This window comes from Trichoderma ghanense (assembly GCF_004382785.1).
Source record: "Trichoderma ghanense strain CCMA-1212 chromosome Unknown scaffold_17, whole genome shotgun sequence".
NCBI classification, from domain to species: domain Eukaryota; kingdom Fungi; phylum Ascomycota; class Sordariomycetes; order Hypocreales; family Hypocreaceae; genus Trichoderma; species Trichoderma ghanense.
In genome coordinates this window covers 1-21410 of record NW_027395680.1, presented here as the reverse complement: position 1 = coordinate 21410, position 21410 = coordinate 1, and the positions used below count along the sequence as shown (strand labels likewise).

Genomic DNA, 21410 nt, shown 5'->3' with positions numbered 1-21410 from the left:
CTACAGGGCGTGGCTGATTTCAATCTGCCTTTTCTCAACCTCCAATCGAATCTTCCATAGGACTTGAAGAAACACCAAACAGCGGGGCCATACGGAGTCCTGGCCACAACATGCTACGTGAGGACAATCGCTGGAAAGCTCCCCAAGGCATACTTGATAAATCTGCCTAACGAACCCAGCCTCCAGCCCGCCTTTGTCGTTACTTGCGTCGATTCTTTTTTGTGTCTTTTGAATTTTCTTGAAAGTCTGCAGCTACATGTTGGGCGTTTGCTCGCGGGCGTGATTGCGTGAATTGCATTGACTAGAAGAATTCGCCGAGTTCCAGCGCTTTTAATGTCTTCCCTGTAGATTCTTTAGCTGCGGGTTCCCCACGCTTACGACTATCGTGATGGACGACGACAAGCTGGTTAGCGCTCTTGAGAGTAGGTCTGACTTTTTCATTTCCATCCTTTTTTTTTTTTTTTCGTTTCGACTCCCAAGAACTGGGGCTGGGAGTTTTCTGCTAGACCAGGAGTAGCGCTGCCCCTGAGAGACGGTGTAAAGAAACGAAGTCATGTTGATAGCGGACGGTACTGACGAGGATAACAGCAGGACGGGTTGATTCCACGTACACAGTGACTGGCGGTTTGAGCCATAACGCAACCCTGGTACCCGAGGCGTCTCGCAGTATGTTCCCCCATTCCCGCACGTTTCCATCCCTATCCATACCTTGCTGACATTCTCTCATTCTTTGCTTAGGCCCGTGTCTTCAACTAGTTCCCCCATTCAGCACAAAGGAAGGAATTCTGAAAGAAGAGCCGCTGATCCCCGGCATATATCAGCGTGACAAAAAGGTCATTCGCATCGACAAATCCGACCCTCGCTCCGTCCAGTCATACATAAAGTACGACCTCGACGTCTCCCGGCTCAACGCCATCCACAAACACCTCTGGCTCGCCGGCCTCCCTCAAGTCTCCCGAGCGCTACACAACCAAATCCGAGTCGGGCGTCAAATTCACATCACGGAAAGGGCAGACCTGCACCTCGTCTGGCGGGACAGCATCCTCTACCTGAAGCCGCTGCCAGATTATCTCCTAAGCCATGTCTCCTGGACCAACATCTTCTGTTCGAACCGCGAACTGTATGAGAGCGCCAAGGGGTTTCTTTATTCATATACCTGGCTTATATGCAGCAAGAGCGATTTAAGGATTGCGCATGAGCAGGGATTGATATCAGAGGACGTCAGATGGGAGCACTGGGCACCCTTTTCTGCGGCTGTTGTGTCGAATGTCAGTCCGGATTTGTGCGGCGTCAATCCGAGATATGTCTATGGCGAACTACGCCTCACTCGCCTGAATCTCATTTGCAGATTCTGCTCAAGGACGTTTTCGTTTGGTACCATCATTCGAGGCTACGAATATGGCTACCGGCAGTATTCGACGTACTTGGAGAGGAACTTTAGATGGGTCTTGACGGCATTCATTTACATCACCGTCGTGCTGTCTGCCATGCAAGTTGGCTTGGCTACGAGCGAGTTGAATGAGAACAGGGTGTTTAATCGCGCCTCGTACATCTTTAGCATGTTCTCCATCTTGGCGCCGGTTATATCTCTGTTTGTCGGGGCTCTTTTTATACTGATTCTCGTGCTGGTTAATGTTCGGTATGCGCTGGATCAGAGGACGGCTTCGCGGAGGAAGTATGCGGGGGCGTTTGCGAATGAGGCTGTGAAGAGGCATGCTTTTTGAAGGAGAAGATGGGGTTACTCGTATCACAAGGATAAGTTAGGTATATGTTGTCCACGAAACTTGGATCTTTGCTATTTATCATGACCGACAACGATAATATGATGCTAATCTATTCCCGCGTTGTATCTGTATCTATCTTCCCCGGAGTTGACTCTGTGTATTTCTTTTCCAGCGTTCCATCCGTATGCGCCTGTTGACCGAGCTTCCCATCTCCTCGCTCACTGCCAGCCTCCGCCATCTCCTCCACAAGTCCCAATATAGCCTCTTCCGTTTTGAAAATCAGAGTATTGGAAGGATGAAACTTGTAAACAAACGGCAACAGTCGCGGCTCAGCTATGACATGGAGGTGTAAATGCTTCACAGAGATGATGTCCGGCATGCGCACCGGTATGTACCCGTTTGGCCGCTGGCCTCGGTGGTAGCCGCAGTGTATCCTTTCAGGAAGTACGTTAGGACAATGTCGCTTCAGGAGGGTATCCTTGACTCTGCTCATCTCTTGCACTGCACATCTCCCGTCAGTACGCTCTCTATAAAAGGCACGCGGTAACGCTGTGGCTCATACTCACAGAGTCTCAAGTCTTCAGCTTGAAGATGTTCGATATCTCGAATGTGCTCCCGCGGTAGGATAAGCCAGTGTTTCGACCCTGCCGGATTTATACTCGCGACGATCTTGATGTCTTTGTGCTTCTTCAGAAGCATCAGCGTCCATCACAACAGGAGAGCTGTGTTTTAGGTATAGCAGACGTACCTCGACCACTGTTTGGTCCTCGTGAATCTCTTCGCCATGGATGTCGAGTTCGACGAAATTGCCCGTGTGGCAAACCTCGCATTCGGCTTCTTCCATCTTTTCCCTTTCCACGTCTGCTTCCGTCAACCAATCTGGTCTCTCCCTAACATTGCCTTCGGACCTCTCCATCTCGTTCGATGTGGCCTGTCCGAAAAAAAAAAAAAAAAAAAAAAAAAAAAAAAAAAAAAAAAAAAAAAAAAAAAAAAAAAAAAAAAAAAAAAAAAAAAAAAAAAAAAAAAAAAAAAAAAAAAAAAAAAAAAAAAAAAAAAAAAAAAAAAAAAAAAAAAAAAAAAAAAAAAAAAAAAAAAAAAAAAAAAAAAAAAAAAAAAAAAAAAAAAAAAAAAAAAAAAAAAAAAAAAAAAAAAAAAAAAAAAAAANAAAAAAAAAAAAAAAAAAAAAAAAAAAAAAAAAAAAAAAAAAAAAAAAAAAAAATTGCTACATTCCACGGGACAGCTAAAAAGAAAGATCTGCAAGATTTGTCTTTTACCCCCCTTTAACCAATGTTGTAATAGACTTGAATAAAATCCTGTAGACTGGTTCTGGTGGCGGAGTTGCTCAAGATCTGAAGCAACTGGCGATAAAATCACTAGGAAAGCCTCAGCAGCGAAATCGGCAATATCACGAACACGAGCATCAACATGAATATAATGGCGCATGTGGAATTGCACATACACAAAAACACTGATTACAACAACAGCCGCAGCAAGTTGGCCTGCCTGAGGCCAGCCTCCCGGTTTTCTCACCTCCTAATCAAAGAAACGTTTGACTTGGCGTCATAAACAAATGTGCCCGGGCAAAACGAACAAACAAAGATAGACGGTCAAAAAAATCGCATGCCCAAGAACAAACAGTCAGCGCTCTTGTACATGCAGAACCCCCTGTAGGTTTCGGTATAAAGGATTGGATGGGCCGGTAACTAAGGAGTGTTTATATACTCAGTTTGTCAGAAATTGAGGCATATACAGACTAGAAGTGTATCATAATAGTCAACCTTCTTTCCTATGAGGATTGGTAGTCATTGTAGCAGTAATGGAGAGGTATATGAATTTGCTGGGATGTTGGATAGCTATATTAGAGCGGTAGCTAACCACTCCTTGAATCAACAAGGAGATATATGCAAGCTGTATGGATGTGTATTCTTTCTTAAGCCCCGCATAGCAAGGAATGGAAATAGTAGACATGTGGAAACAGCTATTATCTAGTTAATTGAGATGTAAGATAATCTTTGCAAGCTTCGGTCCTAACCAAGAAGAAATGCCTACCCCCTACATATGGAAAGAAGCTCGTCACTCTGCTTTATCTCATTTCCTACGAAAAAGGCCGACGATTGCCCTATACATGGACCGCCTCGAACGTGCTTCTTTGTTCTTGATCCATTTGGGGTATCCCAAGCGTTTGAATAGTGACACATCGAGGCACTCCCGTTCAAATTCCCGCATTTTGTGCTCCCATTGTTCTTCTGTACACCTATTGAGGAGTCCTCCATGTTGCACAAGAAGCGTCATCAAATCAAGCACAACTTCTTGTTTGTACCTGCCGCTCAAGAGATACCCCATGGCATAACAGTCCAGCGGTGTGTGACCATATTCCCCCTTCACATTCAGGTTTGCGTTTCTTTGGAGCAGCTCTTTGGTAACATTATAGGAAGACATATGGATCATATGCAAAGCCCCCTGGGACGCATCATCCCCATGGGCAAGACGATATGGCGTAGGAAGATAGAAGTCGATGTTCGGATCCTTGAAGCGCCTTGTGAAATCAAGGATCAACGGCTCAGCTCGTGCTTGTTTGGGGTACAGTCTCATCGAGCACAGTATCCTTGATAAACAGCAATTTAGGTGTTTTTCGAACGGGAAACTGTGAGTAGCCAACATCTCCAGCATCTGTAGAGCTTCCTTCTGTGCAAACACTTCAGAGTTGAACGATAAATAGATAGCCAGAACGCAACAAGCCGACGGCTCAGATAATATCCGCGGATCCAATTGTAAAGCCTCTTCGATGAAGAGGCGGAGATCGGCAGCAAATGCCGCTCCAATTACATGGACAGTCGGTCTATCATTAAAGAGCGGTGTAGGAATATTCCAGAACCTAGCCAGATTCGACGAAGAAAGAATGTCTAAAGTGAACTGATGCCGAGTCCTCGAGAAGAAAGAATATAAGCTCCTCCCTGTAGTCTTCTCAGAACACTTGGCGTGCTGGAAAAAGTCTTTATTCAGGGGCAAAATAGCATTACCATCATGCTCATGCTCTCGGACCTGGAGCAGCGCGAGCTTTGCGATAAAGGTGTGCCCGTTATCATTCATAGCGTGTGCTCTTGATCGCAGAACGGTGTCCTTGAACTCAGGCAGTTGAACAAAGTCTACCGTTGTCTGATGCAGCAGCTGAAGCTTTAGGGAATCCGGCTGCCCATGGACTTCAACGAGGCCACCCGAGTAGGTTCTCAGCAAATGAGCCAGGCCTTGCAAATCGGGCTCGTCTAAGCTTTCGATAATCTGATTACGCTCAGAGAAGTGAGAGAAGTTGAGGCAGCTGAGAATCTTGGGAACGTCTTTCAGGTGAATATCATCCCCTTTGGCAACAACTTCGAGTAGGCAGAAAGCCTCACGGCGGAAGCATTGCGGTATTCGCTCGATTATGGTGGTATAGTACTCGACCAAGTCTCGCGGAAGGTCTTTGAGCACCTCTTGTAGCTCGTTGGACAGAGTTCGGGTATCGCCTCGTCGTGCAGCGGCTGATGCAATCTCGGATAAGTCACATAATACCAACTTCACCCACAAGAAAACGTCTTTGGCTTGCTTGACAATCTCTTCTACAAGTAGAAGGAGTTCCTGAGAGCCAGGGCATCTTGTCTGTATAACATAGGCACACAGTTCGCGGATATCATTCTCGGTATGCTCGTGAATGCGAAAACCGGGACAGTCGCTGAACGCGTCCATGAATTTGTCCCATGGTCGACTTGAGAAAAGAATCTTGAGGCGTGTACGGCTGCTTCTCTGTTGCGTGATTTTCATGAGAAACTCGGCAATGACCTCTGGCTGTCCATCGTACTCATCAAGAGCATCAATGAAAAGGCACAAATCCAGATCAATCATTTGCTGGTTGATGGTCTTGAAGAGTGCTTGCTCCAAGTTGTCGAGTGTCCAAATATTACTCTGGATAAATTGTCGTATATTGAGTCGCATGTGATTTTGACTAGAGATATTTTCAACGTTTTGAGCGGACTTTGCTTTGGCTCGAGTTCCTGTCGATGAATGAGCGCACTTATATGTCGACATACCACAGCGTTCGCACTCAAGAAGAGACGAAAACTGCCCTTGAAAGTCGGCGTCATGCTTCAAATCATTGGCCATGAGTGGCTCTTCCAGGTCTGCGTACAGGTTTCCAAGTGATTGTGCGTCAATAAGCTTCTGGCAGTGATGCTGAAATACCGACTGGAAAATTGACAGAGTGCCGGGAGCTTGCTCTAGGATTTGGCTTAGAATGCTCCTCAGCAAGCCCTCGAATGACTTTTGCATCAAACTGCCACGGTAATGGAAGAAAAAGTTCGCCTTGACGTGTTGGGATTGGCTGTACCATCCACGTAGCAGCTGTGATGTGCGTTTGTCGTTATGTAGGAACTTCATAAAGGTTGATTTTCCAGAGGCAGGGCGGCCAGAAACCCAGTAGAGGCCATCTCCTTTCTGCAACCAGCTGGTTAATCCAATTGCAGGCTTTTCGAACACCCACTCAAAGGAACAACCCGCGCTATCGTCAATTTGCTGAAGCCTTTCGTCTCTCTCAGGAGCACATAGCGATTGCATAATATCTATCAGTGTATTAGCTACAGATTCAGCGAGCATTGACAATACTTACTAACCGTCAGAATTCCAGAAGGCGAGATTCCGGCTAAGATCTCCGGTATCCTTTGAGCTACTCCCCACCAAGGCCTGGGTAATGGTTGATTTGGCCGGAACTGAAAGGTTGCGGGTAGCCAAACGCGTCGAATTGTGGGCGAGGTCATGGTGATAACTTGCAACAACATCTCGCAGCTTATTCGCAATGGGGCCAATCATATGGCTTCCAGATGAGAGCTTGACCATGTCGGAGTGATTGGCGTCGATTTGGATAGTTGATGAAGGATCCGAAGCCCAGCGATTACCCGTGGCGGACGCTCGGGATACCAAAATAGTCTCTGGTCCTGATCTGCGATATGCGTTATTGACAAACTGCCGAGTGATTGTAACGTCAGTCAAGTCTGGCCCCGAGCCTTTTCCACATAAACGAGTCAGCGGGCTATTCTTACCTCCACGGTGGGCGTTGTTTGGGTCTCGTAAGCCCAGAAGAGCCTCATTCCTCGGACATGAGAAATACCCGAGATGCTTTCCTCTAAGCTGGATAGAAAGTCTGACTTGTCTGATATCTGGTTCACAAGGGCGCTCTTGTTTGGCTGGTCCCCAAGCATACTGTGAATATCCCCAATGTCCATGCCTTCGCTGGGCACGCCAAATAATATTGCACCCTTGGTTCGTTGCAGTATTGATTCATAAGATACTCCGCTGTCTGCCAGCATGGAGAGACATTGTTTCAATACTACACCACCAAGGCTATGGGCCATAAAAGTGAGGTCTTTTGCGCTGGGCGATGACCAGCCTCCGGTTTTCAATTCGTTGATCAGGTTGACGGCGAGGTCTGGTATCGTCTGGAAAGATTTGCTTCCGACTAGCTTGGTGTCGTATCCGTAGAGGATGAATCTGACACCGGGGACGAGCTCGGGCAACGTATCTCGAATCCACATGAAGGATTTGTCGTTGCCACGGGGCTGCCAGGATCCCATTGGATGGCTTGCGAGGCCGGATATCACGATACAGCTTTCAGAGCATTAGAGGTCTGCAAAAGCCAACGATGATTATCTCTTGAAAGACTTACTCATGGTAATGTTCGGATCCTGCAACCTCATTGAGAGGAGTGAATCCATAGAATGTATCGTCTAGAATGAGCGGCTTGGGCAAAGCAAGAACGGGAAGCTGCCACTCTCCCGCTGCAGGAGCCGCACGTACGACTTCGGGAAGGTTTTGTAGAGTGAGTGTTGCCGTTTTTGTCGGAGCTCTGGACCAGAAGTCGCAGCTAAGGGCAAGTGATGCCACGGTGATGTCCTCCAGCTTTCCATTGGGCAGGAAAGGCTGGATCAACTGGGCGAGGCCGAGGCGATCCAGATGCGCTGGGATGCCTCGAAGGCGGTATACCTTTGCCTCGGGAGAAGCCATGTTTCCCCTTGGCACACAATGATAGTAGCTTTGGCTCGATTTGATCTCGGAATCAAAGTTGACTTGAGTCGTCGCCCAGAGGTACTTCTCGCGGGCTACGACACGAGGAATCAGATCATGGGGGAGAGCTCATGAAATAATGCCTGGATGCCCAACGTGCTTCCCCCGCCATGCAGGCCTCGTGTTTTCGGTGACGTCCTCCACCAATCATATCTAGAAGGGTTGTTCCAGGCTCTCACGGACAACCTCACCCTGGGCCAATCAACCAGCAATTCCATTGATAGGTCAATATCCAATCGGCAGTTGCTTAGCCTGCCAACTGTCATCCTGGGCAAGTAAAAAGATGCGGAATATGAAGGCGTGTGGCATGCGGCTGATATGGCGAATCTGTGCTTCAGGTCCTCCTTATTCTCATATGTGCTAAGACGGAAATCATTGCTGTGGAACATGTGGATGAGATCCTTGCTCCACGAGTGTAGAGGTTGTGAAAAGGCACATGAGTTGTGCCATTTGCTTAGACCTGCTATGGAGTCCTCCTTGATGTAAGCCTGCTCGCAGGGGTGAAGAAGAGATGGAGCCGTTCTGATAAACGCTGATGCAGGCTGCAAATACATGCTCGAGCTGAAAACCATTAGTCGTATTGCATTGTCAACAGTGGCACTCAAATGGTTAATAAGTTCGAATACCCTTTACACAATGAGCCTTCTCAATGTTAGAATAGTAGGAGCAGGTGTCGGTAGCCTCACTGCAGCCATTCCAAGCGAGAACCGGAACAATAGCGGCAACTTGTCGAGAACTATATGTGATGAACATGAAATCTGTCCCCTGCAATTTCACCCAGAAAGTTCCTAGACGGCAATAAATCAGACGGCACTCCAATAGAATAGCAGGTGTCATGGCGACGAGTTCAGTCCGAAGTTCATTCAGTCCGAAGACCACTCAGTCCACCCGTCCCTCGCCAGGAGTTGGATAAACGTCAGCATCTTGCAGTGAATCCATTGCTGTGGTGAAGAGCGTAGCACCTTGTTCGAAACCGCTTTCATTCACCTGAAGCCCGGGTCAGCGGCCAATGCCAATCAGGATTGCTGAATCTTTCAGACGAGCCAGATGCACTATAGTATGGGCGCAGTGTATCTCAATGGACAGTGACCCCGGAAGACGCCGTGATGGCTTCTCCATCACGCCGAGGAGCAAGCAGCTGAAACAACATCCAAGAACCATCACCTCCGATATACTCACAATTCCTCGAACCTCCCATAACACTCTCCAGAAGCAGCCAACCCATCTGCCAGCCTCGTGACGAGCCACCAGGTGCTGCCAGCTGCCACCCACGCGCCGCCAGTCCTCCCCCTATCCAATCATCCAATTCACCTCGCGCTCACCTTCTCCGCCGCCTGCTCGCGTCCCTTGATCCAAACGCGTCGAAACACGTTCCTCTGTCTTGTTTACTTTTTCTTCTTCTCTTCCACCTGACCAACCGAACCCCTCTCACCCCCGACCATGGCGCCGCATTTTCCCTCTTTTGCGGATCAACTGGCGCTCACAGGGATTCTCCCCCGTCCTTACCTTCACCCTCGTCTGCAGGCCGACCAGTATAGACTCAGCACTTTGATGCCCCCTCGTTACAGCGCGCATCCAGCACCGGGCGTCTTTGCGGACGACGGTATCGTGCACCTCCCGCAGCAAATGCCGGAAGAACTTGCCGAGTCCATCGACACCTGGCGTCAGTCGGTGCCCAGCCGCATGGAGCGCGAGGATCCGTTTGGCAACGATGGCTTCGAGGAGCGGCCCAGCACTCGCATCGTGAGTATCATCAACTTCTCATTTTACCTTCTCTCGTGCTGAGCTGACACGTCGACTTACTTCCTCCTGGGGAAGCAGGCCTTTCGTGAACCCGTGAGGCCTGTCCGCCGCCCCTCGAACCGGGTCGCCCTAATGCGCTCGGCCATCCCCCTCTTCCGCCGCCGCGACGGCCCCAACGCCCAGGGAGAGTCCATCCTGGAACGCCCCGAGACGGCGCTGGGAGTGCGCGACGACGACGACGACGAGCCCGAGGCAGCGCAGACCAGGAACCCTATCCGCGGCTTCTTAGCTCTCTTTGGTCGCAAGCGCAAGCGCCGCAGCCCGTCGGTGTCGCCCGCTCCCACCGTCCGTCTCGCAGCGCCGCTGACTCTTCACTTTTTGTTTGTCGGGCCCCCGGGCTCTGGCCAGACTTCGCTGCTTTTGTGAGATTAGATCTCGTCACCCCGGAATCTGGTTTGGTTCTTCTGTGCTGACAATGAGATAGCCGTTCCCGTTATGGATGCTTTCCGGATGTAAGATGAACTTGCAGAGACTCTCGTCTGAATCCGGACAAGGAATGCTAACAGCACGCCAGTCGAGTGCCATCACCCGCACCACCTATGAGACGTACACCAACATCCGCATGTACGACTCTCAGCCGGTCCGCGTCGAAATGTAGGACACTTCCGGCGCGCCCGACATGACGACCGTCGAGAGTCTCTCGTACGTGCAGTGGGATTGCATCTTCCTATGCTTTGACATCAAGGAGAAGCAGTCTCTGAGGACGGTTGTGCAATGGGTAAGCCACAACATGCCGCGTCATTGTGGAAGTCTCAAGGCGAGAATGGTCAGCTAACGGCGTGGCCATCAGTGGGCTGGTGCCGTGAACCGTGGCTTTCTCAACCAGCAGGAGAACGAGGTGCTCGTCCAGCTTGTCGGCCTGAAGAAGGACGTCCGAGAGCAGTGCACCGACGCGACCCATCGCGTCCGCCTTATTGACCATCCGAACGCGGCCCTGTTTCCCACTTGCTGTGTGCTCCCAACCGAGGTACGTCGTCCTTGTCCATCGCCGCGACAGCCAGACAACTGACCCGAGAACTCTGGCAGGGCATGTTCTTGTATCGCCAACTCCGCTGCTGGCGCTATGTCGAGTGCTCCGCGGCCACTGGCGAAGGCATGGACGTCCTGCTCGAGCAAGCCGGCCAGGAAGCGACCCGACGAGCCATCGAAGCCGCCCGCAGGCAGCAGGAGATGCCTACTGAACGACGCTTCTTCTACACACGGGGGCCTTTCCCGCCCGCTGAGATGTGATATTAACCAGAGCGCAGTGCAGAGTGTGCGCTTGGAGAAGGATAGCCGCCCTTGATGTGACGCCATGTTGTGCGAGACGCTCTTTGCGTTGGCCGCGTTCTGTAGCCAGCGCCTCGCAGACGGTTGAATGGCGATGTTTGAAATCAGGGCTTTCAAAGTTGTTACTGCTGATTAGTTATCGAATCTGAAGCACAATGTGCATTATCCTCATTTGCCATGATTCAGTGGGTGGTGATTGTTGGAGTGATGCGGTCGATGGTGTTTGCCAGGAAGGTACGAAGTACAAGGAGAGACGCGGAAGACAAGAAGTGGGTCTGCTCACTGAAGCATAAGGTACATACAATGTACCCCCAGCATTTCAGTGCAATCTGTACTTGGGCCAGCATCAAGCTCACTCTCTCAGCCTCCCACTTATAGAACACCACGTCCTTGAGTCTCGAATAGACAAAATCAAAGGCATGGTTCAATAGCGGCATCGTACGAGGTCAGTCGTCCAATCACCCATAGCTTCCCGCTCGGATACTCACCAATTGCAGCAGCTCATTCCAGCAACTCCAAGACTCAAACCATCATGGCTCTCTCAAAGCCCATCCTCCTCGTCGCCCTATCCGCGGCTCTCTTCTCATCCATCTCCTCGCCTCTCCTCAGCAGGCACAGATTCCTCACCCTTATCGCATTCTTCATCGCCCTGCTCATCTCCACCTCAGCAAGTCCCCCCCCTCTCTCACCCACCTCTTCCAAGCCAAAGCATCCATTAACAGCAGCCTCTCCCTCAGACACGCCACATCCAACTCCTCTCCCACCGCAACCGCAAAAGACGCGCCGCTCTCCAACCTCCTCCCACCAATCCACAACAACGAAATGGCCCATCTCATCCCCCACCAATGGACTACACCCTCTTCGTCCTCGGCTCCGGCGGCCACACCAAAGAAATGCTCATGATGATGGACGACGGCACATGCGCCTTCGCCAACACCCACCGCCGCTACCTCATCTCCAGCGGCGACTCCATGTCAGAGCACCACCTCGCCGACTACGAGTCCCGCCTCCAAGCCCTCTGCGCAACCCGCGGCACATCCCCCGGCACCCACGACAAGCGCACCGTCACCCGCGCTCGCCGCGTCCACCAGCCCCTCTGGTCCACCCCCCTGACCGCCCTCCTCAGCATCATCGACATCTTCCCCGCGCTGCTCACGCCGCCGGACAACGAAGTCGGCAGGGCGCTGCGCTATCCCGGCCGCGTCTTTTCCAACGGGCCCGCCACGGCCTTCTTTGTTGCGCTGGCGGTGCATCTGTTGAAGATGGGCTATGTCATTCCTGAGAGCTGCTGCAAGGTCATCTACATTGAGTCCTGGGCGCGCATCTCGACGCTGAGCTTGACGGGGAAGCTGCTGCTCTACACGGGCATCGCGGACGTCTTTGTCACGCAGCACCAAGAGGTGGCGACGCGGTATGGCGTGCAGAATGCGGGAGAGATTGTCTTTAATTCTCGCCGCTTGGATGATTTAGAACCCAGTCCTGCCAAATGCTAACAGACCGTTTTGCCTCCTTTTGATAACCATGGCCCTGATATATTCTTCGTACACGTCATATAATACAAACCTACCCAATCCACGACCACTTCTATGCCGCGACGGGTACAGGCTGCGCCTCCGCCGTCTCCAGCGCGGCATCCTCCTCCTCCTCCAGCCCAAACGTCTCAATCTCCGAGCTCGCCCTCGCCTCCCGGTTCGCCGTCTCCTTGCCGGCCCAAATCTTCCAGTTCTCGTACTCCTGGTCCTCGAGCTGCATGCCCACCTCCAGCCTCGTCTTGCCAAAGTACGCGCCCACGTAGCGCGCCTCCTCGACCGCTATCCTCTTCTCCACCTCTTCTTCCTGGCGCAGCCTGTAGAACTCGCGGCGGACAATGTCGTATGCCTTGCGCTTGCTCATCTTTACGCCGTCCACCAATTCGTTTTCCATCAACCACAGCTGGCGTTGCACGACACTAGGAAAGAAAAAAAAAAGTCAGTCGAACAGCTCCATCCACCCATGCAAAATCAGATAATTCGTACCTCTCGCCCGTCAACGGAATCCCCGGCTGCCGCAGCCCCTTGCTCCAATCACACCTCTGATAATCCTTGCCATCCAGCTCCAGCACGACCCTCGGCCGCGCCAGCTCCCACGGGTGGTCCTTGTAGAAGCTCGTCCGCAGCGCGTCCTCCGGGTACGAGATGCTCTGCGGGCGGAACAGCTTCTTGGGCTTGCCGCTGCCGGCCTTGCTGGCCTTGGGGTTGGGCATGCGGTGGCGCGGCGTCACGTTGCGGACGAGCGTCTCCGACGGCGGCACCGAGTTCATCACGGCGAACCACGGCGGCGCGGGAACGGCGTAGCCTGGCATCGGGGCGTGCTTGAGTTCCTGGCTGACGGCCTTGTAGACGCCCGCGGGGCGGATTTGTCTGCCGCCCATGGCGGTGGTTGCTGTGGGGTGATTGATTTGGGGTGATGGATTGGTTCGGTGGGCGGTGGAGGAAGGTGCTTATGCGGCGAGGTAGACGTTTGGATCGGGTTCGGAGGCGAGGCGATTCGCCTTGAAGCGTCGTCGTCGAGATAGGACTTTGATGGTGGATATAAGTCGTGCGATGGCATTATGGCAGGCTCGAAATTTTGGGTGTCGTCGGCGATACGTTCCGCCGCGCCCCGCCATCGCATCTCACAGTCGACGGCTATCATGCTCGGCTACGACGCACATTGCGCGATGTAGAAAAAGTCAATTGCAGCGACTATTTGATATAATGCAGAGAGAAACCAGCAGTAAACATTCATGCAAGTTATTCGCGAATTCAAGTCCATGGTAGCAGCAGAATGCTATTGAGTAAAGCGAGCCTCTATCCAAAAAGAGATCTGCTTAGTCATCATTCGAGATTCATCACGTCAGAGCCTCACTTTCAATGCTTGTAGAGCTCTCACATGAAAAATCCCAAAGCTTTGCCATATACACCCAACGTTGAACATTTCAAAACGTCGCCCATTATGGCATCACCCAAAACAGCAGCCCAGAAGTCCATCTCCGAACACCTTACCGAATGGGGCTGTAAGTCTTCTGCATCTCACCACAACCACAAACCCTTCCTCCTCCTCTCTCTCTCTCTCTCTCACACAAACTCACATAAATCACCACATTAACAAACCTACACTTCCCCATTTCTCATACTCAAAAACACCGCTAACTCCATCCGCCCACCAGCATCATCCCTTCCCCCCTCCCTCCTCGCAACGCTCATCACCCCTACCCTCCTCTTCTCAAGCTACCTCAACCTCTCCGGCTACCCCACCGCCAGCGCCGGCCTCACCGCCGCCTGGTCCGGCCTCTACGCCCTCCTCGCCCTCCGGCGGAGACAGTCCTTCAGGGCCAAATTTTCCATCAGGGGCATCGTCCGGGGGGCCGCCGTCGGTCTGGGGGCGGCCAACTGCGTGGCCGGCGGGTGGGTGTATTTGCATGGGAGCAAGGATCGCGATAGGGAGGAGAGGCTGAGGAGGAATCGGTGGGGGCAGTTTGAGGAGAAGAAGTGAGCGTTGTTGTCGTCAATGAGGCTGAAGATGAAGGAAGAGCATCAGAAGGATGGATGGATGGGAAAGAAGAAGACGGGTTGATGGAAGACTTGAGAGAGGCGTTGGGTAATCACCAGGGCCTAGTGTACAATACCTACCTACTATTGCTTGCACATGAAGGCGTGCAACACGAATTTACGCACATCACATATCAAATCAGTCAATGCCATTACAGACATGCTCTCAGCATGGAAATACTGTCCGACAAAGGGTCGATGGTGCAGTCAAATACTGTAACCTGCACAGCGTACCGTGTCTATTCTCTCCACTAGTGCTACCGCTTGCAACATGTGCGCACCACACAAACAAAGAAAAGTAAAAGAATCCAAACGCCAATTCGCAGACGGTTTCAGCTCTTGAATCTCTGCGAGCCCAGTCCCCAGCCAACCCAAAAGATCCAATGGATACTTGTCCCACTGTGCATTTCCCACAACACCAAACACAAGGGATATTCCGTACCTCGCTCTATATCTTCATCCACGTCTCGCTCTCCATATCCGTTGATGCTCTCTCGCTTGTGAACAATTATTCCAACACCGGTCAATCGCGCCTGTCGCATCATGTAGGTTTGTCAAGCACACTCCACAATGCTGCTCTCGTCTTCGCACGGAATCGATGTCTTAGCTGGGAGGATTGCTATGGGGGACAACCATGCGAGAGCCAGAGAAGAGCCATATTGACGTTACCACCACTGTAAACATCAAAGTCCTGATAAACGACCGCACTTGCAGGGGGCTGAAGCGCCCATGTTCGCCGCGGGCTGGGCGAATCCGAATCATCTCCAGAGAACTGGGCTGAAATGCGGTAATGTAGTCGACGTCGCATTCCCTGACTTTGGGGGTAGCGTAGCTTTTATATTCATCGAGAGTCCTCTCGAGATTCCAGCCCGAAAGCTTGCGAACGACGGCGACGACGCATCCGGTGCGATGCTTGCCGTGATTGCAGTGGATCACGAGCGGGTAGTTTTGACGGTCGAGGACGATTTCCAGAATAGCCGCCATGGTGCTGGGGGGAATTGGCTCTTTCTTTGTCCCCTTCATGTTGAAGATGACCTGCTGGATGCCGTTGGCGGCGACAAAAGCCTCGAGCTCATGGTCAGGCTCATCCTTCTTCACCAGCGTGCTGTTGCATGGTTAGCTTTGAGGGTAGAGAGCCTGAGGTGATGATGCTACGTACACTATCGTCTTGAGCTTCAAGCCCTTCAAAAAGGCAAAGTCCTCTTTCTTGGGATAGCTGCTGCGGTAGACACCAGGGACGACCAAGCCAAAATTGACAGGTCTGCCCTCTATGGGAGCCAGGGGGATGTCGGAGGTATGTGACGTAGTTGACAATGATGACCCGTCTGGTGCAGATTCTGGCATCATGGTCAGCACCAACCATCGCCAATGGAAAGAGACATTGAACAAATAGGTAACTCACCAGATGTGACATGGCCTCTGGGCAGTGTTGAGGATAATGATACTTGTTGGACCACGGCGCGACGCTGAAGGCGCGAGGGGGCTTCTTCTCCGCTGGCAGGCTGCTCGTCCACGGCACCGTGGCTCTTCATCTCAGTTGCAATAAAGGACGAGGTTTCGAACATCAGGTCGCGCTCGTCAGACCGACTCAGTGTCGGATACAACGAAGATGTTGTGAGAGAAGCTGCTTCGGACACAAAGGGAACGACTTTGTTGTCGGAAAGGATATTGAGTGCCATGCCGACCAGCTTAGGGCGCGATACGGCTCTGTTGCTTGGTGAATGGGGATTTAGCTTTCCAGCTGCCAAGCTAATGGAGCTCTGCGGTTAAAAATCCGGAGGACGACGAGAGATGAGTTATTGATGAGGTTCGAAGCAGGCAAGCAAGCCACTGCCGGTCGACTACGGGCAGTGTCCGAGATTGTGTGAAGATCGAACACTTGAGCCAGTGACCGAAGAGAAGAAAAGGATGCGGAGAGTATCGGAAGGTATGGAAGTATGTTCGAGGAGGTATGTCGGAGAGTATCAAAGGGTCCGAGAGGAAGAGAGTTGTAGATAAGGTTGGGATCAAGGTTTTCGGTGTCGACAAGTAATTCTACCTTTGTCGTGATCCGCGGGTAGGGCGAGGGCCTACAGGAGGACGGGATTTCTTTTGGAAGAATTGAGCGAGAGTTGAGAAGCCATCGTGACGGGAGTGAAGGCGAGTATGATGATTAAAGAGTCAGGAAGAAAAGGGACGAGCGAGAGCAGGCTTCGGTCAGGAAGAAGAGGCAAGGTCGCGTGGGAGTGGGAGGATTTGTGGGAGGGAGATCGCAGGCCAAGGTTCTGAAGTCGACTTGAGACGGACGGACATGGGGGGGATTCTGGAGCACTAACGGCGTAAAGTGCTGTGGAGGGTACTGGAAACAGAGGGTACGAAGTACTTGCTCCAGGCGAGCAGCCCTTGGGGCCGGCACGGGGTTAACAGGCGCGACGTGCAAGCGAGGTAGACGAGACTTGGCTGGAGATAGCGCAGCGAGTACCGGGTACCGGAGGATGCAGCCGCGGGCACAACTTGATTGGCGTAGCCTGTACGAGGCATGCTCTGCAAGCTCCCAAGCAGCGGAGGTCCCAGTGCCCTCACGCAATCCTCAAAGAGACCCCCCACCCCTTGTCCAGGCAGCTTACAGTACCTTGTGCAGGGCTCGCTGTTGACTGGGCGGCCCGAGTCCCTTTTTGCAGGTTTGGGGCCGGAATTGATGGGCCAGGCTGTTGGTGCGGCCTTTGCACTGGAAGGGTGGGGTGCATCAAGCCCGCATCAGGTCAGTACAAGCTGGCACGGGTGGGCGAGTAGCGGGTACAAGCTGCACCTGAGTTGCCCATTTGGCGGGCTCATTTTAGCGATGAATTTAGCGCATGGCGGTCGCTGGCATTGACTGGCCGGGCCTGTTGGCGCCGATCCCTCCTGAGGTGCACATGTAGAGGTACACTCGCCGGATTCCCTTGCCGGATCGCGGCTGCAGCGGATCGTCCAACACTTTTCCAGTTGCGTGCCGGTCGGTGTTCGCGATTAAGCTGGAGAGACGGCGAGGAGCTGCTAGAGTGGTTTTATTGCAGGTAGTCGCGGTTAGTGCTGTGCCATGGCAGGAGCGTTCAACACTTCCCACGGCTGCTGGCACTTGTGCGTTCAGTGGCTTACTAAGTTGTCCCGTGTCAATCAGATGTTCATCTCCTGATGGCTGAAACTTCTCCGAGCAAAGCCCTGACGCGTCCACTGTGGCAGACCTTGGCCCTGATTGAACAATTGACCCGAGGTACGCTGATCTACGCATCGCTCCCTCAGCTGCGTTCTGCACATCACGACTTAGTAAACCGTTAGTCCCCCGTAAATGAATTGGTGGATTGGGAGCGTCCGCAGGCTTTTCTCCCCTTATTCCTGCTGTGGCAAGCTTCTCAGCAGTGGGCAGGATTGAACTCCTGGGAGGCTGGGGCTGTTGGGCTTGGCTCCAGTCGCTCACATGTCCAGTAGTCTCATTGCTCCTTGACTGCGTGCAGGCCATCCAATTCAAGAGGTCTGTGTAAGGTACCTATGCAGACCTGCATGCACAAAGCCTCCTCATGATGCGTTATGGCTCGTAAATACGGGCAATGCTGCAGGTAGAACGACTTCAGGTTGGGGCTGATGGATCGCAAAGAACATCCATCAAGAGGGCCTGCAAGTTTGATTGGGAGGCTGCAGAGCGCGTACAGTGCATTACGAATGATTGCATGCGCGGGATTACGCAGTGACTTGGAGTTGTTCTTTGGCTGGGAGGTGCTCACGCGACTGGTATTAATTTCCAGCATCTGAACCGTTTCTGTGACAGCAAGCGAGTGACAGTTCCTGCTTCCTGTTCTCTCGACTTTTCTCATCCTTGATCATGTTCACTCTCCTTTTTCAAGCTAGTCTTGTAGGGACTGTAGTCATGTAGCATAACAAGAGCCTTACGTATTCGATCTGGTGCTCGTGTGCATGTCTCGATTATTAGCTGCCACGTCCGAGGAGCCACTGAGGCAAAACGACCACTAATAACTCCGACAGATAATAAGCCCGACGTGGACTTGTCATTGGACCCTGAGACACCGACCACATCGACTCGTCATATCATTCGACGGCCGATATTTGCTGCAAGTTCTCATTCGCCGTAGTTGCTGTACTGTGATTTTTCCAGCATGCGGCAGAGGTGTTCATTTGAATGTGCTCAGCCAAAATACACGGATTTCCGCTATGCCTAATACCTACCCATTCATCAATGTCTTGATGCGGAAATGACGCACGCGGGTCATTTCATAGGTAGGTCCTCGATTCAAGCATACTAGTAGGTACGCGCGGACCTTGATCATTTTACACTCTGCTTAACATTAGCACCGATGCGATTGTCAGGTCCCAAGCAAGGGGGCAAGCTTGGCAATTGGCTGTGGAGAGAGCCTGCTGTGTGGGAGTTTCCTCACATGTCACCCCGCGCCTGCTGAAGGATGAGATGATGTAAAAATAGACGGGCTGCATGATGATATCAAATTCCGTTCACTGATCAACCTGGCTGGAGAAACTGTGGCGGCAGCGAGTGCTGCCCGTTCAAAGCTTGGATCGAGAATCTTCCGGAGCACATTACAAACTGCCCAGCTCACTTCCGAGAAACTCTCGCGATGCCTCCTCATCGAACGAACGAAGCTCGGAGATCGGGTTGTTGGAACACCAAGACTGTTATGTGCGGAAATAACCCCCAAATCAGCGAATGTGGCAATACTTTGTCTATTCCCCCACGCTGGGCTGTCCCAAGTCGCTGGGAGACGCTTGACACAGCTTATTTGATGCATCATGAGGCCAAGCAAGGTGCATTAGTACAGACTGGGAACCGAAGATGCGGTTACTTTCGCCAACTACTGTTCTGCAACCTTCCCAACTGGTCATGCTCACCACCGCATAGTTTCATCGCCATGCACAAAGATGCACGCCTGAGCCGTCAGCTCCCAACACCAACCTGCGCATCACCTCACTCGCACATTCGTGCTCGTACCGCTTGTGACATGTACCCCTACGAACCGTTCGTCAGCCGCAGCAACAAGGGCCTATAATTATCATGCCCTCGTCCACTCTCTTGCTTCACCTCCAGATGCGAGGATACGGGGAAAAACGCAGTCAGGTGAGGCCACACGCCCAAGCTCCAAGCTGTCGGCGGTGTTACCCCATAGAACAGACATCGAACAGGCGAAGAATAGGGGCTCGCGAGATCTAGACAACCTACCTACCGAGTATGTAATTGCTACCTGCTACAGTACATTCAGGTGGTGGGTGGTATCACAAGTACATGCTCTCCCAAGTCTCCGTAAACGGTCGCAAAAGGGAGACGAGAAGACGGCCCGGTCGGCCGGCGGCTGTCGTCTTCGTCTCCAGAAGGATGTGATACTCCGCAAAGCCGTAATTACTGCAACGACAAGGTTCACGTCTTTCACACTCTAGACGCGGACAGGCTGCAGTAGCAGGCACGCACATACCTTAATTTAACGAGAATCAATTCCAGACTGAACGCATTCTAGCCGTGACTTTACCTACACCTTACAGTACAATCACAGGGTTCCAGTATCTGAACTTGTACCCGAGTAATTACTGCCCGCGCCGGCAGTTGTGGCAGCATTACCAATCCGTCCAAGGACGTTATTAATTAATGCCCTCCAATATCAGGGACCACGGAGTTCGGGCGTCTTTTTTGCAGCGAAGCGCCAATTGACTTTTTGGGGGGACATCCATTGATGTAAAATGGCAAATGGGGACAAGGGCCCAAAACAGGGCCACGCGACACAGTGCCTTGATGCGTCTCAGCAATACCTGCTGCAGAGGTCGATATTAGCTTTCGTGGGGGCTGGACAGTACAAACATAGCATGTATTTCTGGTACGGAGACGGGAACACAACTTGTGCGAGCTTCCCGCAAAGCGCTGGAATGCTGTAACTGTTCCTGCTCCTTGTTTTCTCTCCCTTGAGAACAGCCACGTTGGCACCTCAGAAGCTCTCTACAAGTGCTCCGATGAATGGTGGCAAATGGGCCGAGGGCTCAGGAGTGCTCAAATCCCAGCAATCCCCGTTCCCTTTGATTTAATTCTTCTTTTTTTAATACAACACAAGTACCTATCGGACATGGGCAATTGAATTGGGAGTAAAACACGCGACAAGCTGCCAGTTTCCGTCACCGAGCTTCACGCCTCGGCCGCAAGCTAGCCATGCAAGCCCAGATTTCTGCCCGGCACCAGCGGGTCTCGATGCGACCCTAAAAAAAACGGAAGAGAAAGAATTTGATACTAGTATTAATAGTTGACGGAGCTGGAGCTGGGGGCTGATGAAGAGACAAGAGAAAGGCAAAAAGCGGTTTGCAAAGAACCTAGGGGCCGCAGAGTAAATATAGACACACATTGGGCTAATACGGGCACCATTTGGGCATAGTGTTGAGTGATAGGCGTCGTATATGTGTGCGCATGATTGGTTTTGTTGTGTGCGTATGTTTGCGCTGCTCCCGTAGGTAACAATAGATTTGCAAACCAAGCTTGATACTCGTACATTCATTCGGGATGTCGGCTCAAGAGGTCGAAAGATGACAAACGGGCCAGGCCGAAGCGGCACCGACAACATGGAACGGCGGGTATGTCAGAGAGACGATGGAGCAGCACACCCTCTCACTCGTCCATTGTATTTTCTCTTTTGTCGTCAGCCGTGGGATTCCTCCGTAGGGGATGGAAGTTCCGCGGGGGAAATGTCCCCCTTTGCTGGCGAGCCAGGTAAAGTATTCAAAGCAGAGAGCGAGACAGACCCGACCCTTCGTCGTTACATGTTCGCTGTGCAGAGAATTACCAAGTATATACGAAACGCCTAAAGGATCGTCAGATGATGCCATAGGTGCTGCAGCTGCACATGCACGCAAGTATGTACGGTAAACTGCCTTTCCCCGTTTCCTCCTCCCTGGTCTTGTCGTCTTCATCTCTGCCCAGTATTCGACTTCATCCATG

General features: G+C 51.8%; 8 protein-coding genes across 8 annotated transcripts; 4 read left to right on the top strand and 4 right to left on the bottom strand.

Annotated features, from left to right (window-relative positions):
- Window positions 1-388: 388 nt before the first annotated feature.
- On the top strand, window positions 389-1724 carry CCMA1212_009459 (uncharacterized protein; the record flags this gene model as incomplete). Its single annotated transcript, XM_073706542.1, has 3 exons — window positions 389-422; window positions 592-666; window positions 739-1724. The coding sequence occupies 3 exons, from the start codon at window positions 389-391 to the stop codon at window positions 1722-1724; spliced, it is 1095 nt and encodes a 364-aa protein (XP_073554913.1).
- A 109-nt stretch (window positions 1725-1833) lies between these two features.
- On the bottom strand, window positions 1834-2640 carry CCMA1212_009458 (uncharacterized protein; the record flags this gene model as incomplete). The annotated part of the gene is made up of 3 exons (XM_073706541.1): window positions 1834-2225; window positions 2291-2393; window positions 2473-2640. The coding sequence occupies 3 exons, from the start codon at window positions 2638-2640 to the stop codon at window positions 1834-1836; spliced, it is 663 nt and encodes a 220-aa protein (XP_073554912.1).
- A 1172-nt stretch (window positions 2641-3812) lies between these two features.
- CCMA1212_009457 (uncharacterized protein) lies at window positions 3813-7854 on the bottom strand (the record flags this gene model as incomplete). The annotated part of the gene is made up of 4 exons (XM_073706540.1): window positions 3813-6316; window positions 6368-6716; window positions 6794-7358; window positions 7417-7854. Coding segments are annotated over 4 exons (3855 nt in total), but the record flags the coding sequence as incomplete, so codon positions are not given.
- Window positions 7855-8892: 1038 nt separating this feature from the next.
- On the top strand, window positions 8893-10847 carry CCMA1212_009456 (uncharacterized protein; the record flags this gene model as incomplete). Its single annotated transcript, XM_073706539.1, is given in 7 exon segments — window positions 8893-8899; window positions 9394-9557; window positions 9636-9902; window positions 10132-10197; window positions 10216-10335; window positions 10408-10584; window positions 10644-10847. 7 exon segments carry the CDS (start codon window positions 8893-8895, stop codon window positions 10845-10847), a joined length of 1005 nt encoding a protein of 334 aa, XP_073554844.1.
- An 884-nt stretch (window positions 10848-11731) lies between these two features.
- CCMA1212_009455 (UDP-N-acetylglucosamine transferase subunit ALG14) lies at window positions 11732-12379 on the top strand (the record flags this gene model as incomplete). Its single annotated transcript, XM_073706538.1, has 1 exon — window positions 11732-12379. The coding sequence occupies one exon, from the start codon at window positions 11732-11734 to the stop codon at window positions 12377-12379; it is 648 nt and encodes a 215-aa protein (XP_073554843.1).
- A 91-nt stretch (window positions 12380-12470) lies between these two features.
- On the bottom strand, window positions 12471-13296 carry CCMA1212_009454 (37S ribosomal protein S25; the record flags this gene model as incomplete). Its single annotated transcript, XM_073706537.1, has 2 exons — window positions 12471-12834; window positions 12902-13296. The coding sequence occupies 2 exons, from the start codon at window positions 13294-13296 to the stop codon at window positions 12471-12473; spliced, it is 759 nt and encodes a 252-aa protein (XP_073554842.1).
- A 563-nt stretch (window positions 13297-13859) lies between these two features.
- On the top strand, window positions 13860-14399 carry CCMA1212_009453 (uncharacterized protein; the record flags this gene model as incomplete). The annotated part of the gene is made up of 2 exons (XM_073706536.1): window positions 13860-13920; window positions 14074-14399. The coding sequence occupies 2 exons, from the start codon at window positions 13860-13862 to the stop codon at window positions 14397-14399; spliced, it is 387 nt and encodes a 128-aa protein (XP_073554847.1).
- A 659-nt stretch (window positions 14400-15058) lies between these two features.
- On the bottom strand, window positions 15059-16134 carry CCMA1212_009452 (Tyrosine-protein phosphatase SIW14; the record flags this gene model as incomplete). Its single annotated transcript, XM_073706535.1, has 3 exons — window positions 15059-15560; window positions 15615-15792; window positions 15858-16134. The coding sequence occupies 3 exons, from the start codon at window positions 16132-16134 to the stop codon at window positions 15059-15061; spliced, it is 957 nt and encodes a 318-aa protein (XP_073554846.1).
- Window positions 16135-21410: the final 5276 nt, after the last annotated feature.